The 23,952-nt window shown below is 42.1% G+C and overlaps 1 protein-coding gene across 1 annotated transcript in view; it reads left to right on the top strand.

The window, feature by feature from the left end:
- Positions 1-23,952, top strand: part of syne1b (spectrin repeat containing, nuclear envelope 1b) — an 83,982-nt gene that overhangs the window by 29,994 nt on the left and 30,036 nt on the right. Inside the window, exons 47-84 of the mRNA XM_079459177.1 lie at positions 1,312-1,517; positions 1,643-1,792; positions 2,322-2,613; positions 2,727-2,899; positions 4,089-4,398; positions 5,293-5,457; positions 5,532-5,888; positions 6,466-6,602; positions 6,728-6,905; positions 6,986-7,168; positions 7,270-7,413; positions 9,525-9,689; positions 9,805-9,977; positions 10,694-10,847; positions 10,926-11,069; positions 11,151-11,633; positions 13,881-14,036; positions 14,502-14,675; positions 14,767-15,093; positions 15,494-15,646; positions 15,732-15,899; positions 15,984-16,160; positions 16,244-16,390; positions 16,795-16,920; positions 17,010-17,186; positions 17,287-17,552; positions 17,832-19,992; positions 20,182-20,519; positions 20,784-20,928; positions 21,029-21,247; positions 21,343-21,611; positions 21,709-21,874; positions 22,023-22,178; positions 22,438-22,590; positions 22,671-22,853; positions 22,940-23,077; positions 23,487-23,672; positions 23,759-23,881. Of these exons, the coding sequence (XP_079315303.1) occupies positions 1,312-1,517; positions 1,643-1,792; positions 2,322-2,613; positions 2,727-2,899; positions 4,089-4,398; positions 5,293-5,457; positions 5,532-5,888; positions 6,466-6,602; positions 6,728-6,905; positions 6,986-7,168; positions 7,270-7,413; positions 9,525-9,689; positions 9,805-9,977; positions 10,694-10,847; positions 10,926-11,069; positions 11,151-11,633; positions 13,881-14,036; positions 14,502-14,675; positions 14,767-15,093; positions 15,494-15,646; positions 15,732-15,899; positions 15,984-16,160; positions 16,244-16,390; positions 16,795-16,920; positions 17,010-17,186; positions 17,287-17,552; positions 17,832-19,992; positions 20,182-20,519; positions 20,784-20,928; positions 21,029-21,247; positions 21,343-21,611; positions 21,709-21,874; positions 22,023-22,178; positions 22,438-22,590; positions 22,671-22,853; positions 22,940-23,077; positions 23,487-23,672; positions 23,759-23,881 (9,522 nt within the window). The remainder of the gene's footprint in view (positions 1-1,311; positions 1,518-1,642; positions 1,793-2,321; positions 2,614-2,726; positions 2,900-4,088; positions 4,399-5,292; positions 5,458-5,531; positions 5,889-6,465; positions 6,603-6,727; positions 6,906-6,985; positions 7,169-7,269; positions 7,414-9,524; positions 9,690-9,804; positions 9,978-10,693; positions 10,848-10,925; positions 11,070-11,150; positions 11,634-13,880; positions 14,037-14,501; positions 14,676-14,766; positions 15,094-15,493; positions 15,647-15,731; positions 15,900-15,983; positions 16,161-16,243; positions 16,391-16,794; positions 16,921-17,009; positions 17,187-17,286; positions 17,553-17,831; positions 19,993-20,181; positions 20,520-20,783; positions 20,929-21,028; positions 21,248-21,342; positions 21,612-21,708; positions 21,875-22,022; positions 22,179-22,437; positions 22,591-22,670; positions 22,854-22,939; positions 23,078-23,486; positions 23,673-23,758; positions 23,882-23,952) is intronic.

Below are 23,952 nucleotides of genomic sequence, written 5' to 3' on the forward strand. Positions count from 1 at the left end.
AAACGGAGAGAAGTAGCGCCGGTTAATATGTTCTTCCGCAAGACGCATTCAGTTCTGTTTATTAACTGCTAGCGCGTGAAACAAAAACAACTAAACTGCGGACCTGTGTCTCTGTTGTTAAAGTTTATCGTTCATTTGATACTCATTTTAACAGTCTTCAGTCACGTAGACATGACGTCACGTGCGTCTTTTCTGGTCAGTCGTCATGGAAACGTGATCGCCCTGGCGTTTGGACCAGAGTGTCAGAGGAAGTGATTCTTTCTGAAGCGCAAGAGTGATGCTGGTACAGTTCAGATTCGTGTTCCCTTCACTGAAAGTCTTTTAGTGCCTTGCGTCGGCTCCATACATGGCTCAGGAGGACCACAGGCCAAAGCAGACTCCAGCAGTGATGTCTATTGAGAAGGAGTTGCTTGAAATAATTGAACCCCAAAGGGTCACAGGTTTGCCAGCCTCAAAGTGCGGCGACATAGATTAACTCTCCCAAAGTAGAGCCATATGGGGATTCAGGGGAAGTACTTTAAAGATTTCCCTCTATTTCTTTTTTTATATCTTTACTTTCTTAGTATTTTCAAGACCTCTGTAAATTATCTAGATATTTTGGACATTACCTTCTTTTCTTAATTTTTTTGATTTATTGATGACTTATATTGGTTTATGAAAGTTCAGACTGGCGTGCGACCAGATATAGATGGCCATTTGTAAATAATTTACAGAAGGCGAATTACATTTTGTTGTCCAAGTACCCGTTACATTGTTCAATGACAACAAAGATCTAATCTAACCAATCTGATGACTGTTGATACAGAAGGAGGAATATGGAGTTAAGGGTCAGGAAAAGCTGTGTGAAGAAGGTTTTGTGTTTGTTACAGGGGGCTGTCTGTGTGAACTCTCACAATTAAGCTGGTGTCCTGAAAAGGTCTCAAACCTTGTTTGTATGTGTTAGCGACCACTCATTCAGTATTTTAGGTTTAGTTAGTTCAAACGGCTCCGTTCTATCGTTCTTACTTTAAAGGGATTGCCATGCAAGGAGTTCTGTTCTGCAAAAAAAGGTGTTAAAAAAATATGGATTTTGGAGTTAGTTGAATCAATGTTAATATGATTAAGTTATTTTTCAATAGACACATTTTTTGTTTTTGTGTGAAAAGAGGGGGGGGGGGGGGGCTTTGCAGTGGGGCTCATTGGGTGCTCAGCACCCCTAAAGCTCTGACCCTAAAATCGCCCCTGGGTGAAAGGAATGGTTGCTGGTAAACAACCAAAATAATAAATCATTTGAGGTCTTTTCACATCGATGTTCTCTTTGTGGTCCCACAGGGAGCTCTTGAGCGGGTGGAGGACGGAGACGGCCGTCTAACTCAGGTGTGCACAGAAGGCGAGAAGCTCCTCCTTCATCTCCCCAAAGCCAGCGCGGGACAGGTCCAGCAGAACCTCTCCTCCATCCAACAGGACTGGGACAGCTACGTGGAGCAGTGCAAGCAGAACCAGCAGAACCTGGAGGACAGCAGCAGCTTGCTCAACGGGTGAGATCTTCGCACCCATCTCCAGCTCCAGCGGGTTTAATATCAGAGCGGCAGATTGCAGGAAATAAAATGGAGGAGAGAACGCACACTTTGTTCAGAGTCAAATCAATGCTGTGTCTCTCCAGCTTTGACAGCCGTCTGCAGAGGTTGAGCCGCTGGTTGGAACGAATGGACGTGAGGTTGAGCACGGAGCTGCCCGAGGGGAGACACAGCGACCAGGAGAAAGCCATGCTGGAGCGTGTGGAGGAGTTTCAGCATGAAGCGCTCAGGGAGAGGTCAGACGACACACCGATGATGCCGGGCAATCTCGTTTTTACTGAGAAAATCGAATGAGGCAGAACAGGGTTTATTTTAGGGGTTGCCTTATCTTGAGAACAATTACAGATTAGTTTTTTCTTATTGAAAATTGTATTATTCTTGGTAAAAGTCTTTTACCGTATTACTGTAAAGTGTGATAGACAAATAAATAAAACATATTTTTACTATAATTGTATTATATAATTATATTTGTTTTATTTTAAAACTACAATCTGTAACTTGAGTTTAAAATAAACGGACATCAGTTAAATAAAAATAGTAATAGTTAAATAAAATGGTAAAAAATAATAGTAATAGTTAAATAAAATGGTAAAAAATAATACAAAAAAATGAATCAATTCAACGTTCTCCTTACTCTTCCTTGATATGCGCTATGCAATGAAAATCTTAAAAATTGCGGCCTGTAGATGAACTGTGATACTAATTGAATAGATTCATAATTGTATAGAGAGGATTTTCTCAGATTATGAGTTATACCCCCTGCAGGGATTCCTTTGAGAGTCTGTGTCAGGAAGCTCATGCTCTGAGCGAGGGCGGTCACGGCAGCGGGGCGGAGCTGCGGGCGTCTGCGCAGCTGCAGCAGCAGCATCAGGCTCTGCTGAAGGCGGTGAGAGAGAGACTGCGCGTGTGTCAGATGAGTCTGCAGGAGCAGCAGACTTTTGAGGAGATGCTGCAGGGAACGTGGGCGTGGCTGAGCGGCGTTCAGGAGCGACTTAATTCACTAAACAGCACCGGCGGAAATAAAGAAACTCTGGAGAAACGACTCGGACTGGTGCAGGTCAGAAAACACAAACCACAGACATCAGTCTGTGACTTGGATATATTCAGGTTATGTACTATTATTTAGTTTTAGAGCGCAAATGAAGTTTGATTTTTGATGTTGGTGTTTAGGACATCTTGCTGATGAAAGGCGAGGGAGAAGTGAAGCTCAATATGACGGTGGGGAAGGGTGAGCAGGTGCTGAAAAACTGCAGTCGTGATAAACAAGAACTCAGGCGCTCTCAGCTAAAAAGTCTGAAGGATTCATGGGCCAATATCCTCATGACTGCCATGAGCTGTCACAGGTGAGATCCAACCTTTAACAAAACAAATCAGACAGTTACTCACTTACAAAAAACATAAAAGAGGTCAAATTTGTTATTCTTTTACTTTCTGGTGTATCTTTTGTGTTTATAATTGGGGTTTCTAGATTTAAGGTTAAAGATTTGATATTTTGACCAAAATATTGGATGTTCAATATCTCAACTTCTCTCAAAAGTGAAAATTGGCATCCTATAGGTATGACTCTATTTCTTAATTATAGCAAACACTTTTATATTGAAATGTCTTCTGACAAAAATAAAATATTTTTAGCTATAAACACAGATGGACTGAGCTTATTTAGCTCGACAAACCGATCTTGCTAAATTCTTGTATGTCACGGCACAGAACACACATACAGTATGACATGTATTACTAGTCACAAGACATACGTAACCAATTAGAAATATAAGATACAAATTTAAAGATGAGTTAATACACACAGTTTCTGCCAATATCAGATTTATCTTGAGTACCTATACAGTAGTATTGCATACTTCGTATCTTCAAAGAGTATTTAGTTTGATCAAATTTATAAAAGACAGAAACAGCCGTACGATTATTTCCGGAAAAACACAAGCTGCTGGAGGCGGAGCTACAGCACGACCACACAATACATCATCGCATTATCCCTGCATAACTGTTGATTCACTATACGTTTGTGTTGTTTACATTATGCACGTATACGCCGATTGCCAACAAAACACAGACATATGACTTAGTTTGACTAACAGTTCATGTCCGGCATCTTTTAGCGCTGGTACCGCGCCATCTATCAGTTTCAAACTATCTCCAAATCCAGCGTTATATCCACCGTTTACGGTATATAACATCCATCACCGAAATGCAGTGAGCAAACAAACACAGCTAAACTTACGTCAGCTGAGAAAAGTGCCATTGATGAGCGTGCTCTTTCTCACACTGGCTGGTTTAATGCATGGGTGTGCTCTTTCGCTCGCTGGATGACGTGTGGGCATGCTTTTCCGGAAGAATTGGCCAATAAGGGACTAAGAACCCTTGTTACGAAACGTGAATCCATGGTCGAAAAAAACTGTACGAACGCTTGCTGAGTGTGCACAGAAATACTATGTCAAAAATATTAATTTGTGTTGTAATTTATTCTGGATAGGCAAGAATCCACCCGTGTAATGTTTTTCTGTGTATGTGATGCAGTCGTCTGGAGTGGACGGTGTCTCAGTGGTCCAGTTTTCTGGAGAGTAAAGCTCAGCTCCAGCAGTGGATGGAGATGGTGGAGCAGGAGGTTGGTGTAGCTCTTCCTCAACAGCCCGGGCTAAAGGAGAAGTCCTCGATGCTGGAGCGTCTGAGGGCCATACAGGCCGACGTGGAGGTCCATACTTCAGCTCTGACCCGTCTGAACGAGAAGTCCACGGAGCTGTATGACAAGACCGGGGATCAGACCTTCTCTGAAGCACAGAAATCCGAGTTCAATACCCAGTTTACAAACATCACAGCGGTCATTAAGGTTAAACATTTCGGCATATAATATACATTAAAGGGCCAGATTTACTAACAGCTTGCGGCAGGGCAAACATTTTTGGGCGTTAAAAACTGCCATCTCTCCATCTGTGGCGGGTGTCAGTTTGCATTCCGTTATTAGTAAATTACTGAGCTAAACCTCTTCAAGAAGCTTATTTTGCTTTTGAGCATAGAACTTCCACATTGTTTTTGGTGTTTTTTGGACCGTTTTTAGTGTGCGTTACAGACACACCTGTCAATACTCCCATTTTTCCTGCATCTGAGTAAACTCAGAGAATGAGGGTGTCTACGGAGAGATGCTCTCCCGGGCTCTTCCACCTAGAGACTGAGTGATCGCAAGCAAACATATGGGCGACTCTTCCGGAAGGCGACTAGTGCGAATGGATGCAAGGGACACTTGGGTCTCACAGATTCTGTACCCAAATGTCGAGCGGAATGTTTAAAAACAGATAAACAGCCATTGCACTTTATTTAACCTGAAAAGAGTTCACTGTTTGACATGAGACTGGACCCTGCCTGGTGAAATATAAACTTTAAAAAAAAAAACTACGTTTTCATAAATCAATTATCTTATGCACCAGCGACCCACCAGCAAACAATGTTCATTTTTATCTATTGGTCCTCCTGACCCACGGATTATCAGCATCACTACCCTGCGCTAATTTGCGCTAAAAGTAGATTGCGTTGGTCATCATAGGAATGAGATATTGCGCTTGTTTTTTAATGTGCGCCCATGTTAGTAATTAACCACTCCCATCTGTGCTTTTTATTAATTGTGCTGACATGCTATTTTGCCCTGTTTAGTAAATCAAGCCCCATTTTATTCTTGAATTTGTAATGCCATATTTCAAATTGTGTTGTTTACTTTCCTGTGCTATAGAGTAAATTACAGCAAATGGAAGAGGTGGTCAAAGCCCACAAGCAGTATGTGGAGTCTGTGCGTGACATCAACGACTGGCTAACGTCTGCAAAAGAAGAACTCACGCGCTGGTCCGACATGTCCGGAGACGCAGCTTCTGTTCAGAGGAAGCTCTCAAAAGTCAGAGTAAGTATTTGAAGTTTACTCTCTCCTCTAGCTGAGATCCGTACAGCTTTGACTTCAACGCCACACCGTTTCAGGAGCTGTTAGAGTCCAGGACGTGTGGGCGCGAGCGTCTGTCACGGGTGCAGCGGTGCGGAGCCGCTGCTCGTGACCACACGTCCACGGTGGGCTGCGAGGTGATGGAGAGAGAGGAGGCCGGGCTGCTGTCTGCCTGGGAACAGTGGGAACGTGGTGCCAAATACGTGTGCTCCGGTCTGGAGGGCGTCCTGGATCAGATGGCTAACTCGGAGCAGGAGTTTAACAGTCTGGCTGCGCAGCTGGAGCAGGACCTGCAGGAGTTTAGCGGAAAACTACAAGAGTGGAGGAAGAACCTGCAGCAAGTGGAGGAGATGACGTCCGGTGAAGAAGCCGTGCAGGGCTGGAAGATAGCAAAGGTAATGTTACACAAATTACCCAGAGGGTGCTTGATGGAGTTCATTTTAAGTATCAAGAGAGTCTCAGGTGTTTAACACAAAATTGCTCAGGAGTAACCTATCTCTTCTGAAACTCTAATGACAGAGACATTTGTCAGATTTCTGACTTTGTTTTTCAGGAGAAATATCTGAGACACAGATAAGATTTTAGCCAAGGTTTCAATTTTCTCTCCATTTAATCTCATTCAAGTATTTGATAAATAATTGAGATATCAATGAGTTTATCTGTGATTTTTCTTTCTTATGGGAACACACATGTACTTAATATTATAATCAGTTAATAAGTAAAGTAAAGCCTGTGGTTCAAATACTTTGGAGCCCTTTTAGGGACATGGGGTGGAAAAATATGAGAAATATTTTTTGAAGCTTTTTCGTTATCTCGCAAAACTTTTGTGTTCCCTGAGAAACATATTTGGATTATCTCGCAAAACTTTTGTGTTATTTTGCAAAATATCTGCACTAATAAACTAAGATTTTTAGCAGCGCTAAATTGTTTATCAACTTGTAAAACATACTATGATTTTTTACCATGTCCCAGGATACACTGGAAGCTCTTCTGAATGTGGAGCCCATGTCTGATAACCTGAAGTCTCAGCTGAATGATCTGTGCCGCTTCTCTAGAGATCTGGGCGCTCAGTCTGAGAGAGTGTCCACCCTCATCAAAGAGTACAACAGGTACGAGTCTAGTGGTATTAAAAAAATCTAGACTAATGCCGAAGTCATACATGATGTCAGATTGCTAAAAAATCCCTTCTAGAAAAAAAAACTGGATGTGTAAATGTTCTTCGTTCCTGTTGCAGTCTGAGTCTCCAGGCGTCTCGAGAGTGTCAGGGAAAGGAGAAACTGCTGGAGCAGAAATTCCGTGCTTGTTTTCGAGATTTTCAACAATGGCTGGTCAATGCCAAAATCAACACGGCGAAATGTTTTGATGTGCCTCAAAACCTCGCTGAAGCATCGTCCAGCCTGCAGAAGATCCAAGTAGCACTTTTGTTTATTAGTCATCCGCTCAATTCACTTCTTAAAAAAACGATTCCCTAACGTCCGATTGCTTATCACAGGAGTTTGTGAGTGACCGAGAGCAAGGCCAGGGGAAACTGAACGCCGTGGCAGCCAGCGGCGAGCTCCTGATGAGCATCACAGCTAAAGACAAAGTAGAATCTATCAGATCCAAAATCAATTCAGCCAGAGAAGACTGGAAAACACTCATGACTAACCTGCACCAGAGAGAAAATGCTTTACAGGTGATGGTTTGAGCATTCAGAAATCAAACACAACACGTGTGAGACAGTCAAAATATACTCGAGTTATGTTTTCTTGTTTGACTATCATGTTTTCATTGCAGAATCTTCAGGCTCAGATGAGAGACTTTGAGACGAGTGTTGAGCCTCTTCAGGATTGGTTGGACGAGACTGAGGAAGGTGTGCAGGAGAGCAGCAGTCGACTACATGACCTCACAGCCAAGAAACAGGAACTGCACAGGTTACAGGTGTAGATCAAATCCACCTGTATTGAAAATCCACACATCACACGCCCCATTCTGTCTCATCACGACATTAGTGCTGTGCATGTTTTCTTTATGGTCGTCTGAACATATGATCCTGTGCGCTGTAAAAATGAAAAAGCAAAAATGTCCGGCTACTTCCACCTAATGTTAACATTGAAGAGTAAATATTTTGTTTCGATTTTTAAGGTCCTACTTTGGTTTATGGAGTGTCCAACAATAAGTTGACGTACATACACGATGTAAAACACTCATTTTCTAAAAATAGGCATTTATAGTTTCCTTACTTCTTGATCTCTCAAATGATTCGTTCGGCGAATCATCTGTCTAATCCGCTCCTTTCGGTCAACCCACTCTGATCTGATTGGTCAGATGGTCTAGTCTTGTGCTCTTTGACCTATGAATTAACAACAACCTATACGTGAGCGTTGATCAAAACATTATTTAATCATGAGAAATTAATTTATTGGCACTTACATTAAAAACATACGTCCGCCTTAAAGTTTTCGCTATATTTATTTTATTTACTTTTGAAATTTGAACGTTGCTCAGCTCTCGTGGCATCATGGGATCCAACCTCACGAATGTCAGCGGAGGTATTAGACCACCCGGGTCATTCTCGCCTACTGTTTTTTGCATACTGAGGTTTCGTACATACTATTCATGACTCATATTCATTGTTGCCGACTGTGTAGTATTGAAGTAGGCGATTTTGGACACAGTCGGAGTGATGCAAATCAGAAAATGAGGACGACAGACGACTCGTTCGTGTGATTCAGCGTCGACTCCTTTTTTTGCCAAAAACCTTATTCGTTAATAACACGGCAGTCTGCTTACTTTCACACACAGCAATGCCATTTTAAGGACATTGTAATAATTACTCTTTAAAAATCTGTGTATACATTTTATAATGTAAATAACTGTTTTATTTCTATTTGCATTTTTTATTGGCACACATCAACTGGTCAATCATCAATCTGTGATTTAAACCCATCCTCAGCTGTGTTTGCATCGTGCTTGCATTTCGCCAATTATGTCCGTTCTCACCGTCATCTGTCATGTGGCTTTATTAACACGTCTGACTAACATACACTACATACAAAAAATAAAGGTGCTCAAAGGCTTCTTCACAGCGATGCCATAGAAGAACCATTCTAGGTTCCACAAAGAGCCATTCAGTCAAAGCTTCTTTAAAAAACGTCTCTTTCTTACCTTTTTATAATCTGAAGAAAGCATTTTGTGGAAAAGAGAGTTTCTACATGGAACCATTTAGACAAAAAAGGTTCGTCTATGGCATCGCGAAGCACCTTCATTTTTAAGAGTGTAGGTCTGTGTGTTTGTGTGACGCTGTCTGTGCTAACCTGCCTGTGCTTTCAGTCTCTGCTAGAGGAGTTAGCCTCTAAGGAATCTCAGCTGCTCAGGTTGAGAGAGAAGGCCCTGCACCTGTATGACGGACACACGGCCGGAAAGGGCTTTGTGCACCGTGTCTCGCAGCTCTCCGCGCAGTATCTAGCTTTAAACAACCTGACCAAGGTAACGTCCCGCGTCTGTGTGCCCGCTGGCTGCCCGCGCCCTGTGCCGCAGCTGATGGAAATGAGATGTTTCTCTTTCAGGTTCAGGTTTAGCCTGCTTTCATCTGGGAACATCGTATGCCGTTATTAATACAAATAAAAAACGTTAAACCTAGATGACTTTCCGTCATTTGTGGAGAAATGTTGAGTAAGATTGACTTCATTTCTTCGTATTAAATAAAGCGAATGGAAACATCTTTGCGTTTCATGGACAACAAGAAAGTGATGTTTTATGCATGTTTTTAAGTTTCAATGGGATTTTTTGTTTAAGAAGTCAATTTAAACTAAGAAATGAGGTTTCAACGTCAGTGTAAGTTTGTGTTTTGTGGCCTTACTACTAATAAACCCTTAAATACTCAATCCAATAAATAAATAAAGGATTTCCTAACACATTTACCGGTGCAAATAAACCTCTCTTACCGAATGATTCAACTAAACTGCAATGAGCATGAAGTCTGAGAACTTGCTGTCTTATTGTTGATGTCAGAATAGAGTTTGATTGATTCTGTCAAACTCATTCTGTAGGAAAAAGCCTCACGAATCGACCGCATCGTGTCCGAGCACCAGTTGTTCTCTCAGGGCCTGAAAGAGCTTCAGAACTGGATCGCCGACACCAGTCATATGCTACAAACCTACTGCACCCCCACCGCGGACAAGAACGTTCTGGACAGCAGGATGATCAAACTCGAGGTGAAGATTATTATCCCCGCTATATACCAGTGGAATGGCACCAAAATCCCAAATGATTAGAGAATACTGTATCCCGCAATGCAATGCAATGTAATGACCGGGAATCATTTCCCAGGCTTTACTAACAGCACGTCAAGAGAAAGAGATACAGCTAAAGATGCTGATGACCAGAGGAGAGTCTGTTCAGAGGAACACCTCCGCTGAGGGCCTGACAATGATCCAAAAACAGATCGAAGACCTCAGAGATTCATGGGATGGACTGCTGTCTTCTTGCATTCAATGCAAAAGGTCAGAGTTACCATATAGTCAGATTATATGAACAATTATTAATATTCACTTTTTTTTGGTCCGTGTTTCCATGGGGTAGCAATTTTTTTGAAGTGTAGGGGGGACACAACTGTCAGTTGATAGAAACACTCAAAGGCCAAAAAGAAATATATATTTATTATAAATTAAGTTTATTTTTATAACACGCATGAAAAAATAACACACCGTAATAAATAAATAATGAAAAACAGGAAAATTATGGAATACATGATACTACTATAAAATGCATGATATTTTGCTTTCTTACATAAGATGTACATTGGAGACACTATCTGTATAAAGAATTTATATAATTCATATATAATTAACATGAACTAACAATGAACAATCCTTCTATAACATTTGTTAATGTTAATTTATGTTAATTACAGCATTTATAAAATACATTATTAAAATTAAAATCAATGTTAACATTAGTTGAAGGACTACAACAACTACAACGAATAAGTGTATTTAACACTAAAAAAGATGAATACATGATGAAAACTAAAATAATCACTGTTAACTAATGCATTTACGATTGTTAACGAATAGCACCTAATTGTAAAGTGTCACCTAATGTATTTATTATGTTAGAATGTGATCAGGAATCATTCATTTACATAATTATATGCTATAAATAATCATGATATATAAGCTGTTGCATGTGTTAGCGTGTGTTGTTTGTGTTGAAACAGTCAGCTGGAGGGCGCTCTCTTGCAGTGGACGAGTTATCAAGAGGACGTTCGTCAGTTTGTGGGCTGGATGGAGACGGCGGAGGAGACGTTAAATTCTTCAGACAAGCAATGCTCAGAGATGAGAGATAAAACCACCAAATTGGGCAAAGCCAAAGTATGCAACTATATTTGTCTCCTTGAATAAGCTCATTGTTTTCAACTCTCTCTTACAAATATTCCTCAAATATTTCAGTTGCTCTGTGAGGATGTTGGGAGTCACAGCAGCGTCTTGGAGGTCATATCCATGAAGGGATCCAGCATGGCCGAGCATTACGTCACCCAGCTGGAGATTCACGACCTGCAGGAGCGGTACGGCGTTATTAAAGATAAAGCACAGGTATTTCCCATAATTCCCTTAAGGACGATGAGTATATGCATTTACAGTACTGCATGTTAACAAATTGGGTTTTTCTACCAGTGTGCCGTGGCCAAAGCTGAAGAGCTGGTGTCGGCCCATCAGGAGTATCAGAGGAGCCTGCACAAGTTTAAAGACTGGCTGGAACAACAGCAGGAGACATTGAGCTGTTACACTCAACTGGAGGGGGATGTGGAGACTCTGGAGGACACCCTACGAAAATTACAAGAGCTCCAGGTGCACTGTACCGAGGGTCAAGCTCTACTCAACGCGCTGCTGGTGACCAGAGAGCAGGTGATACCCTGGGGATCTCCACAGCTGGAGGACAGATGCCTGGAGACCGTCCAGCAGGACTGGAGCTCGTATCAAGCCCGGCTGGGCGAGACCCGATCGCAACTCAACAGCGCTCTGGCCAAGCTCCGGCAGATCGAGCAGAAGTTCCAGCGTCTTGACAGCTGGCTGAAGGTGATGGAGAGTAAAGGACAGCTGCGCTCCGGCCGGCGCTCGGACGGAGCCACCAAACAGGCCCAGCTGCAGCTTTTGAAGGTCAGTAGAAGCTTGTCGGGTTCAAGAGAATTTGAAGATGAATACAGGACGAGGCTGTCATTGTCGTGGTGTGTGTGGTAATATCAGAGCCGGACAGTAACGGAGTACATTTACTCGAGTACAGTACTTAAGTACAATTTTGAGGGATCTGTACTTTACTTGAGTATAATTTTTGGGGAGTACTCATGACTTTACTCAAGTACATTTGAGAGGCAAATATTGTACTCTTTACTCCGCTACATTTCTATCCATAACCGTAAGTACCCGTTACTTCTAAAAAGGAAAAAGAAAATCTCGGAAACCACTAATTTGTTTTTTCCCTCTCAAACGTGATTGGATTGTGCAGGCACCACTTATTGGGCGAGCCTATCAGCAACAATCACCCAGACCTCAGAGCTCTATCATTTGCTGTACACAGCTGTCAATCATCTCACGTCTGCATGACACGTCCTGTGTACACTTCCTCATTCAGGACATCCGCGATGAAGCTAAAGTAACATTTCTTCACCAAAACAAGAAGCTAATAAATGCACGATTGAAGAATATGTGTTTTGTGTGTATTTTCATGCGATTTGGGGGTATTTTTATATGAATAAAGAATAAAGGTAAGGGAAGAGTAGCCAATAGCGTCATATAAAATGGTAAATATAACATGAAATGAACTTGAAAACATCGCGACCGGTCAGCTGATTTTCTTTAATCATTATTATTTTCTCTTCTTTGCTCTATGCTGCGTGTATAACACGGTCAGGTTCAGAGGTGTGTCAGAACATTGCTATATCGCCTTCTTTGCTGTTTTAGGTTTATTGATTTCAGGGGCGGCGTTTGTGTATGGCCCTAGCGTTCAGAAAACATTGTTGAAATAAAGTACGTGTGCATAATGAGACTCATTATAGATAATTAAACTACTTTACACTGATGTGTACATGTAGCATAGGCGTCGGAAGCATGTGTATTTGAGAATGTATAAACACCGTTAATTCACATAGCGTCATTGACGTATAGTCGGTAAGACCGAAGATATGTAGTTTTGACGTGACATCATCGTAATGTTGGTTCGAAGCTCTTTTTGGCTAAACTCGTTTGTCTGCATTTTCCACATTTAAGATCATATACAGGCATTTATTTTCAATAAAACAAAGAAACTGTCTACAAAATGCCTAACAGTGGTTTTGGAATCAAGTGTGAGGTTATGGGTAGTGGGGATGGTCTTTATTTTCTCAATTAGTTGGCATCCATTTAATAATTTTAATAAATCGAATAATTTACACTATTGTTATTGTATTTCATTCATAATGTACAACGCTATCTGTGAAAAATTTTAAAAATATATTGTACGGAAAGACTTTGTAGTGCAGTCGCAGTTTAGGCTATTATGTATTTTGCGATTTGCCACTAGCTATGCCAGGATTAGCTTAAAAATGAAAAGAATCAAGGCTTAACAACCCTGCGACAAGGTAAGACATGTTTTATATTTAATCTTGTTTGCTGAATCTGATCAATGGTTGGTTTATATTTTAGTCTCATAGTCGATTAACGTAGTCGTTGGTGGTGGTTATGACAACATCTGGCTGTGGGTTATTTTTTACTACTTTAAGTTTTGTGGTTACATATATGTGGTATCATTTGTTTTCATTGTGGTTCGTTTTTGTATGGTCTGAGGAAATTTCGCCATACCCTAGGTTTTGATGAAACGCCACTACTGATTGATGAAAAAACAGAGAAACTCACATGTACACACAATTGTTAGCTGAATTGTATTTTCTAATATTACTCATTAATGTAAGCAGAGTATTTGCTTTGATGTTCTTGAGTATGCGGTGTCTTGTTTAAAACTGTTCGGTTCAAATGTGGGTGCAAAAAATCCATTAAAACTCTAGCAGAGGTGAAAAGAATAAAGCATGGTAAAAAGATTAAAATTACTTTATTTTACTTTAAATTCCTTTAACATTCTCCAAGGTATTAACATTAAAATTTTTCATAACTCCATGTAGGACGTTTCTGTACATAAATGTAAGCACTGTGGCAGTAGTAATGCAATATTTAGAAAATGTACTCTTGTACTCTTGATACTCAAGTAAAAGTACTGAAGTACATGTTTTTAAAAGTACTTAAGTACACATCTGACTGTAGTACTTTTACTTGTACTTGAGTAAAATTTAGCAAGGGGTATCTGTACTTTTACTCAAGTAATGAACCTGTGTACTCTGTCCGCCTCTGGGTAATATTGTTGTAATGGTTGTGCAGGGCTGGCACGAGGAAGTGCTGGTGTATCAGGAGGAGATCGAGGGTCTCAGTCTTCTTGCACAACAGGTTTTAGAAGAGACACCCATCAGCAGCAGAGTCAGTACAAGAGCTACACAACTCACGTCACGCTACCACGCTCTGCTGCTACACCTACTGGTACAGTACACTAATACACCCACACAATCACACATGCAATCGCACACACACACACAGATAATCATTTACATTTAGTCATTTAGCAGACGCTTATATCCAAAGCAATTTACGGATAAGGTGATCAAACACGCAATCACACGCACCCACACAATCACACATGCAATCACACACACACACACACACACACACACACACACACACACACACACACAGATAATCATTTACATTTAGTCATTTAGCAGACGCTTATATCCAAAGCAATTTACGGATGAGGTGATCAAACACGCAATCACACGCACCCACACAATAACACATGTAGTCACAAACAAATAAACGTAACTAATTACTCACAAACTCATGTACACCCATAAAATATAATATGAAAATGTTTGTTAAAAAATGTACATATAACATTTTGGCTTGTGTACATCAATGTTACTTCTAAAGATTATTTTGGTTGTGCAGGACACAATGAAACAGCTGAAGGAGGAAGTGTCCATCATCGAAGAATCTCAGAGTGTCTTTCACACCTTCTCTGATTGGTTGAGCACAGCTAAGAAGAACTTCAGCAGTGTGACCACCACAACCATTGACGTAGTCGATCGTGTTGCTCTGGAAAAGAAGATGAAGAAACTAGAGGTATGAGAGTAGAGCTTAAATGTGATGTAGCACAAACACTTTCACATGTAAATGCATCCACATCTGAACTTTCTGTCGTGGATGATCTCAGGCTCTGCGGGGTGACATGAAGCTGGGCCACACCTTCCTGAAGAGCATGCGCGAGAAGACCGATCGTGCCATGATGTTCCTGGAGGAATCTGAAGGAGAGCAACTGAAGGAGGAAGTTGACACTCTACTTTCTCAATTGGAGAGTTTGATCAGAGCTCTGCGTTCAGAACTCAGTACCACAGAGAAATCCATACAGCTCTCCAAAGACTTCCTAGATAAATATAAAGCTCAAACACAATGGCTAACAGAGACGAATTCACTCCTGGCTTCACCCGTGGAGCCAAAGGCTGAGCTTTACCAGAAGAAAGCACAGTTAGCCAAATATAAGGTGAGCAAAACACAGATCTCTGATCATATTAAGATCATTGTAGTAGTTAAAACATGACGAACTTAGATGAAGAACAGTTAAATTGGCAACACAAAAAAGTAAGAGAATTATTTTATATGGTTTGGCGAAAATAAGAAAATTCATAACCCAGCTCCATGTTATAAAGCAAGCGAGCAAGTTTCTTCCATGATAAAAATTTACAGAATTACTGAAATATTAAGAGAATTATGTCACGATACACGCTGGGACTTTTATGTTGTTTACGGTATTATTGTGGTATTTAATTTAGCATTAGCAACCGTTTGTCTCTTTTAAACTGGTTTTAATAAATGCAATTTAAGTACAGTTTCATTGTAAACCCCTGTAAACATTATTAAATAAATTCCGTGTGTTATTCAAGACAATCCAACAGAGCATACAGTCCCACGAGTCCGCAGTCAGATCTGTTATCGAACGAGGAGAGGCTCTTCTAGAAACTATCCGTGATCCGTCTATCAGCGAGAACATTGGCAAACTGAAGATTGACTATCAAGACCTGTCCAACGATGCTCAGGTGCTGTCATGTCACCTTGCATTTCATCTGCTGTCAAGAACTTTCCGTTCATCTGGTCTAAAATGTAACTCTGTGTTGGTTTTAGGTCCACGTGCAAAGCTTGACGGAGAGTGTCCGAGAGCATGAGAACTATAACGGTGAACTACAGGAAGTGGAGAAATGGCTGCTGCAGATGTCCAGCCGGCTGGTCACAGCAGACTCCATGCGAAGCGGAAATTTAGAGACGTCCACGCAACAGCTAGCCAGACACAAGGTGTGTAGTGGAATGTCTTATATGTGCTCAGGCTTCTAGATATCTGTCAGAACAAACAAGCAATATTTCCCAATGTCTCCTTAGGCAATAATGGAGGAGATCGCCAGCTTTGAGGAGCGTTTGACAAGTTTTAAGGAGAAAGGCGAACTTCTCACCAGTAGCTGCTCGGAGCAAGTCCAAGCCAAGATGGGTCAGCAGATACAAGCCGAGCTCCAGGGAACCAGAGACAGTTATTCAGCCATCTGCAGCACGGCTCAGCGTGTAAGGATCACTGCCAATAACACATCATTGTTAAAAACAAGTGACTGGTGTGATTTTTTTATACGGAACGTTTGGTTTATCAGGTGTATCAGAGTTTGGATCGTGAGCTTCAGAAGCATGTGAGTCATCAGGACACCCTGCAGCAGTGTCAGACGTGGCTGTCCACCGTTAATGATGAGATCCAGATGCACGCACAAACTCCTCAAGGCCTTCAGGAGGCTCTCAAACAGGTACAGAAGATGCCACGGAGCTGCGGTACCCAAACAAACCAGCTAGGGAATCGTCTGAACAGATTTATGATGGGTTGTCATATCTGCTAAATGCTTTAAATGCTTTCTGCAATTTGTATAATCAAACAGTAAATTGCTCAAAAGCTTTTCATAGTTAAAGATGATTGTTTTGTAGAGACATTTTGTGAAAAAAAATCACAAAAATGAATAAACAACTTGAAAATGTTTGTTTTAATATACTTTGGTTGGAAAGAGTTCAGCTTAAAAATGTAGCAATACATCGAAATGCAAATGTTAAGATGTATTTTATGAAATGAGTAGGTGCTTATATACTTAAAATTGACATGTTAACTTAAACATGACTGTGAAAAACTGAACATGTATTTCGATGATTTCTTCCACAGATGAAGCACCTCCGAGCTTTGCAGGAGCAGGCCAGCACATATCTGGATCTGGTGTGTTCAGTGTGTGACTTATCAGATGAGACTGTCAGAGAAAGCGCTTCCAAAATACAGCAAACTAAAACTATGGTAACTGCAAAAAAGTATTGGCTAAGGTTCAATGTATCTATTATAGACCAGAACATTAAAGTTTATGATCAATGTCTTGAATTGCATAGGTTGAGGAGAAGATGGCGACGTCTCAAGAGCTGTCAGACAGCTGGAGAGAGATTAAGGAACAGAAGCAGGAACTGTCAGCACTTTTCCAGGATCTGGAACAGCAACTTCAGAGTCTCTCCAGACGACCTGCTGAACTGGAGCCTAAGATTGCTGAGAACATGCAGGATCAGGCCAAAGTAAACATTTATTTTTGAAAACCTTTTGAAAAGTCAATTTTCCTCTCGTCTGTATTTCTTTATATTTTATACTCATCTTCTGCGCTCATGTTTTCTGCAGGAATTTGGCAAGCAGCTTCAAAACAGACAAAGCACTTTGACAAAGATGACAGAGCTTGTGAGTAAACTGACAGATGGGAAGGAGTCTCCTGAGCACACAGAGATTGGTCGACTGAGTCACGCATGGCTGGAACTGTGCCATCAGGCCGACAAGCTGCAAACGCAAAGAGAAGAAGATCTGCAGAGGACGAAAGAGTACCATGACTGCATCTCTGCCATGGAGGCCCTGTTTGAACAGGTGTCAAAGGAATGGGACAATCTGGCCAGGTAGAGCCATTATGTGGGATACACATTAGCATACTGCTTAACTTTTAGATAATATTTAAACTTTTAGCATTGTATTGTAGATATTTTCAGTTTTTCAAGTCAAAACATTTCAGTCTAGTTTGATAAGCAAACCTAGATCATTAAGTTTTGGAACGGAGCTTTAGGACTTTTGGACACTTAAGTGTTATGTATTTTACTCTTACACTTTGACTACATTTGAATTCCAAAACACTACAGTGGTTAATGTTTTGTATTAATATTTTGTTTATATTCCTGTAGAACTGATGCTGAAAGCTCATCTGATCATTTGGAGGCCCTTCGGAAACTCTCTGTTGTTCTCAAAGAAAAGAAAAGCACCCTTGAGGACCTCAAAGACCAGAAGCAAAAGGTCATGTACCACCTAAACCTGGATGACAAAGAGTTGGTGAAGGAGCAGATCGGACACTTCGAGCAGCGCTGGGCTCATCTTGAAAGCCTTATTGAGAGGAAGATCCAGGACTCCATTGTGACTCTAGAAGACATGGGCCAGGTGGAAGCCCGTTTGAGGGAGGCTCGTGAGTGGGCCGAGGAACAACAGCCTACACTGTCTGAAGCCATGAAGATGAGTCCTCCACCTGAGCTAGCACAAAGTTTTCTCTTTGACCATCTGAGCATATTCAGTGAGCTAGAAGCCAAACAGCTCCTTTTGGCCCAAGCTATGAGTGATGCAGACAGGGTTTTAGCACATCTGGGGTTAAACGAAAGGCAACGATTGCAAAAGTTGATTTCAGACACTCAAGCAGAGGTGGAGTCGCTGAGCGTCAAAGTGGCTCAACGCAGAAAACACTTAAGTAAAGCCTTCACAGAGAGGACTCAGTTTATGCTGGCTGTCAATCAAGCGATTACCTGGGTCCAACAGAATGAGAAGAAAGCACAAGCCGATGAGTACATCGCTCTTCTTCCCGATGACCTATCTAAGCAGGTGAGAACTTGCCGAAACATTCAGAGCAGCCTGAGGGCCTACCAGAGCGAACTGACCTCGCTGTGGTCCCAAGGACGTGATCTGATGAAAGACGGCACAGAGGAAGAGAAGTCTGAAATGCTCACCAAACTTCAGGAGCTGCAGAATATCTTCGAAGTTGCTCTTCAGAAGTGTAGCCAAAGACTTCAAGAACGGGAAAAAGTTCTGGTGTCCAGAAAGTACTTCAAAGCAGACCTCGAGAAGATATGTCAGTGGTTGAAGCAAGCGGACATCGTGACATTCCCAGAGATAAACCTCATGAATGGAGATACCGAGTTAAGCTCACAGCTTACAAAATACCAACAAATATTGGATCAAGCGATGGAATATGAGAATCTTTTGCTTACTGTGCAACGAACGGGTCAGGAGATACTTCCCACCTTAAATGAAGTGGACCATTGTTACTTGGATGAGAAATTAATCGCTCTTCCCCAACAGTACAATCATATATTAGCACTAACCAAAGAGAAACAAGAGAAAATCCAACAGGCAATTCTTGCCCGCCAAGAGTACGCCTCCTTCATCGACGTGACCCACAAGGCTCTAAAAGAACTTGAGGAACAGTTTCATAATCTGGGAATGCAGACCATTGGTCTTCAGACAGAGGAAGTTGTCAGTCTTCAAGCAGATTATAAAGCTCTCCTTGAGGAGCTAACCAACCTTGGACAAGCCGTCAGTGAGCTCAACCAGAAAAAAGAAGGTTTCCGTAGCACAGGTCAACCGTGGAGACCAGAAGAAATGACCCAACTGGTCAGCCTTTACAATGGACTCAAGAGATTGATCGAACAGAGGGTGGAACATCTCGAAGACACTCTGGAGTCCTTCGAAGACCATCAAGCCATGGCCATGCAGGTTGACTCTGAGCTAAAAGCCACCAAAGAACAGCTGGTGAAAGTCAACGCGGAGACGCAATCCGCCGAAGAGCGATTGAAAAACTATCACGCCCTGGCTGCTAGTCTTCAAGGTGCCAGCTCTCACCTAACCAGACTCATGGAGCAGATGGATAACCTGGTTTCTCATATGGATCCCGCAGCCCATGAGGCCTCCAAGCACCGGGTGACCTCCTGGCAGGAGGAGCTGCAGTCCTTGCAGTCGTCGGTTGGGGAGCTGATTGTTGAGTGCGAGCACCGGTTTGTTCAGAGTAAAGACTTTGAAACGGAAGTCAAAAGGACCTTAACTTGGCTTCAGCAGATCAGGGATGAACTTGGCTCTGCTGTGGTGGTAGATGTGAAGGTGGAGAAGGTTCAGGAGGAGATCAGGAAACAACAGATCATGCAAGAAGAAGTGCAGTCAAGGCTGAGGATAGTGGCTGCTCTGAGCACCAGAGAGAAGCAGAAGTACACCAGTGCCAATGAGCTCGTCCCTGCTCACGTGGACTCCAGTTTACAAGAGATGGCCAAACTGGAGGCGGATGTTCAGCGTGCCCTCAGCTCCAAACAGGCAAGTTCTGATACAAACTATTCATAGAAAGTAGACTTTAAGTTAAAGGAGTTATGTTAAAATTAAATGCTGAGAAGTAGACCAACAGGGATGATCTCTATACTGTAGATATCGGTCCCTAATATGATATTCATGGAAATTGATGCTAAGATTTGTAGCTTCAACTCAACAAATACTTTTTTCTTCTAGATTACTCTAGAGCAAGCACTTGCCTTTTGTCAGAAGTATCACTCTAGAATGCAAACGGCGTGTGAGTGGTTGGAGGATGCCGTAGGCTTCTTGCAGCAGGCCAGTCTCGGGGTGGATGTCGAAAACTATGAAGAATGTCTAAGGCAACAGGAAGACATCATGGCCACCGAGCAGGAGTTCCTGGGCGTTCTCGAGGAGCTGGAATCTCTGCCACCTCAACTGGAGAACCTGGTGAATCCTACGGCCAAAGAACAGCTGCGACAAAGTGTGGAGTCTGCACAGCAGAGAGGAGTGGAGGTCAGAGACCAGCTACAGTGCCATCAGGACGTCTTAAACAGGTATGGTTCATTCTTGCATTTGTACTTTATATTTGAGATCAAACTGTGGTTAAGAACCCATTTGTGGTGTGCACAGTGGGAAAAGATGGTAATGCAAATCACTTTGTGCCCTTTTGCTTTGAAAGACACAAAAATTGGTTTACATTATTCCAACTGACCAATGACCATGGTATTGATATCTTACCATATGGTAGTATGATATGACAATTAAACTTATATTTCATTAGGCTTAAGCCTAAATTGTTTTACACTTGACTCTTTCAGCTGCGTTGCCCAGTGGAACAGATATCAGGAATCCAGACAGACCGCCATTGAGCTGATGAATGAGGCAGAGAAGAAACTCACAGAATTTTCCACAGCCAAGGCTGCAACCAGTCAGGAGGCCGAGGAGAAGCTCAGGAGTCATAAGGTGAAGTGTTATTTAAAAAAGTTAGCAGTTCTTGACATGCTAAGATAATGTTTTGCTAGAATTTGGATGATAACAAACCATCTTTATCTTTGGCCTCCAGTCTCTGGTTTCCATGGTGAACAGCTTCCAGGAGAAGCTGACCGGTTTGGAGGAACAAGCATCTCAGTTGGAGCAGATTGGCAGTGATGCTAGTAAAGCCACCATAAGTCGATCCATGACCACGGTGTGGCAGCGCTGGACCAGGTTACGCAGTGTAGCGCGAGGCCAAGAGAGGGTGTTGGAGGATACGGCCCATGAATGGAGGACGTTTAGGGAGAAGGTGCAGTTTATAATATCTGTAACATTGTAAAATAGTTCATAGATATGGATTCTGGTTTGATTGTAAATTGTGCAAACGCTGTCACTGTCGTTCAGACGACGAAGGGGAGAGCTGTAGCAGAAGAACTGAAGAACCGTGTACCTGAATGCACCGCTGAGAAAGCCTCCAAAGCAACACTGCAGTCACATGTGGACCAGTATGAACTGGTCAGTCAAGATCTGGAGAGGGAGATATCATCTCTGACTCTCCTTAGACAGTACGCTCTGAGCCTGCTGCACGACGTGGAGGTGTCCGTGCCAACAGCTGATCACGATCAACTGCCAAGTATGAATGAGATCAAAGCTGTCCTAGATCAGCTGGAGAGGTATTTTACATTTCTTCCAACAAAAACATATTATTTCTTAAATTAGGTCTGATTGCTGTGTGAATAATGTCGGGGTCTATAATCCTTTCTCTTGTAGTCTCCTGCAGAAGGCCAGGACAGGTAAGAGTCGAGTTCAACAGGAGTTGAAAGAAAGGGAGGGTGTGGAAAGAGAACTTAGTCTGGTCAAGAGTTGGATTCAAAACTCCAGAGAGCTCTTACTGAACCCGACGTCTGATCTGGACATTCTAACACAAGAAATGGAGGTGCGTTAGTTCCCCTATACTACACTACTGAAACATAGCGTACTATTATATTAGTTCACTACATACTGTATGTCACATGACTTCACAATACGTATAACCCTAGTGCTAGATCGAGTCTTTTTGTCGTAATCGTGTTATACTTCAACAGGTTATGCATGGAGAGTTGATAACTCACCGTCAGAATTTGGACAAGCTTGCCGAACAGCAGCAGAGTAAATACTTGGACCTGTACACTATACTTCCATCTGAGATCTCTATGCAACTGGCTGAAGTGTCCCTGGCTCTGGGGTCTATCGAGGACCAGGTACGGATTTAGTTTTTGTGAATAATGAGCCAGGTGTACAGTGCTCTAGACGAGTCCTGGCCTGTGGTCCTTTTATTGTCAGACTGCCCTCCCATCTCTCGCTTTCCTCTAGAAAATAAATACAAAATAGGCTAAATGTAACCTTAAAAAGAAGAACACTAAAAGTAATTTTAATCTGAATAAAATAGTTAAAATATTCTTCTTAGTTATCTTTCCGCAAATAAAATGAATGTATTGATTGTTTTGATCTCTTCTTAAGGTCCAAGCCAAAGAGAGAGACATCCAAAAGTCAAGAGTTATCAAAGAAGAATTCAATTCCAGGATTCACAACGTGTCTGAAAAAATGAAGATCGTTTCCGCAGCCCTAAAGGAAAGAGCCACTGACATTGATCAGGCTAAAGATGAGACCAGAGTATGCAATACTTTTCGTGCATGGCTCAATGAAATACATTCACAAATGTCTTTCTGAGATAAACAGACTTTTTTTTACAGCATCTCTGTGATGAACTCGATGTCTGTGGAAGAACACTGGCCGAGCTGGATGTCGCCGTGCAGGACTTCGGCCGTCGTAATCCTCTCATAGCCAGACAGCTGGCTGATGCCATCGCCAAGTTACGAGAGATCCATCATCACACACTTCGCCTGGCGGAGTTCAAGTCTATATGGCTGAAGAAAGTAAGATGATGCTGTGTTTTTCACAGATTAAATTAAATCAGTTTTAAGGATTGTTTCTGATCGTACATGTGTGGTCTTCTCTCGAGGCTGATGCACATCTAGATGAATACAATGAGATGTTTGAGTTCATAGTGAAGTGGACAGACAAAGCCAGATGTCTGGAGAAGGCCAACATCATCTGGAACTCGTCGTCTCACCTGCATGAGCAGATCAGAATGTTTCAGGTAAACCATGTTCTTTGAATATTGACCGTCTAGTGCCAATGGAAGGTGGTGTTCGTGGCCAATTAGTTAGAGAGTCGAACTCGTGACCAGAAGGTTGCTGGTTCGATGCTCAGGGCTGGTAGGTAACGACTGAGTTGCCCTTGAGCAAGGCACCTTACCCCCACGCCGGACGATCCAGTGATATCTACCCACTGCTCCAGCTGTACGTGTGTTCACGACTTGCAGTGCGTGTGTTCACTACACACTGGACGGGTTAAATGCAGAGGTCACATTTCGGGTATGAGTCACCATATCTGACAAATAGGTCACTTTCATTTGGATGCAAAAACAAAGATAAAATAAAATTGACTTGCGATCCAATTCTAAGCACTTTAGTATAGTGGCATCATGTCTACACTTTTTGTCACAGTCTGTTTTGCGTGAATCGCACGAGCTTCACGGTGACCTGGAGGCCATGCAGGAGAAGGTGGAGATCCTCTCTGAGACGCTGCAGGTGGAGGCTATGGGACAGCAGGTGTCGGAACTGAGCCGTCACGCTGAAGAACTGGAGCAGAGCATTAGAAATCGATTGCAGAGTCTACAGGACGCAGCGAAGGTCTGAAACGCTACTGTTAACCTCCCCATGACATATTTGATTTATTGAACAACAGTAGCTCGTTTTGACAGTCTTTTGTTCTGTAGGATATGGAAAGGTTGGAGGGAGAAGTGAAGGTTCTACATGTGTCTCTAGAGCAGGTTCAGGCCACGCTCACATCTCCAGAACTTGCCCGACTGAGTCTTAAAGAACAACTGATACAAAGACAGGTAACGTTTGTCTGACCTGATCCACAAATATGTTTTAGTTTGATCATTTTAACTCCCAACAAGGATTACAT

Source organism: Barbatula barbatula (assembly GCF_947034865.1).
Source record: "Barbatula barbatula genome assembly, chromosome: 6".
NCBI classification, from domain to species: domain Eukaryota; kingdom Metazoa; phylum Chordata; class Actinopteri; order Cypriniformes; family Nemacheilidae; genus Barbatula; species Barbatula barbatula.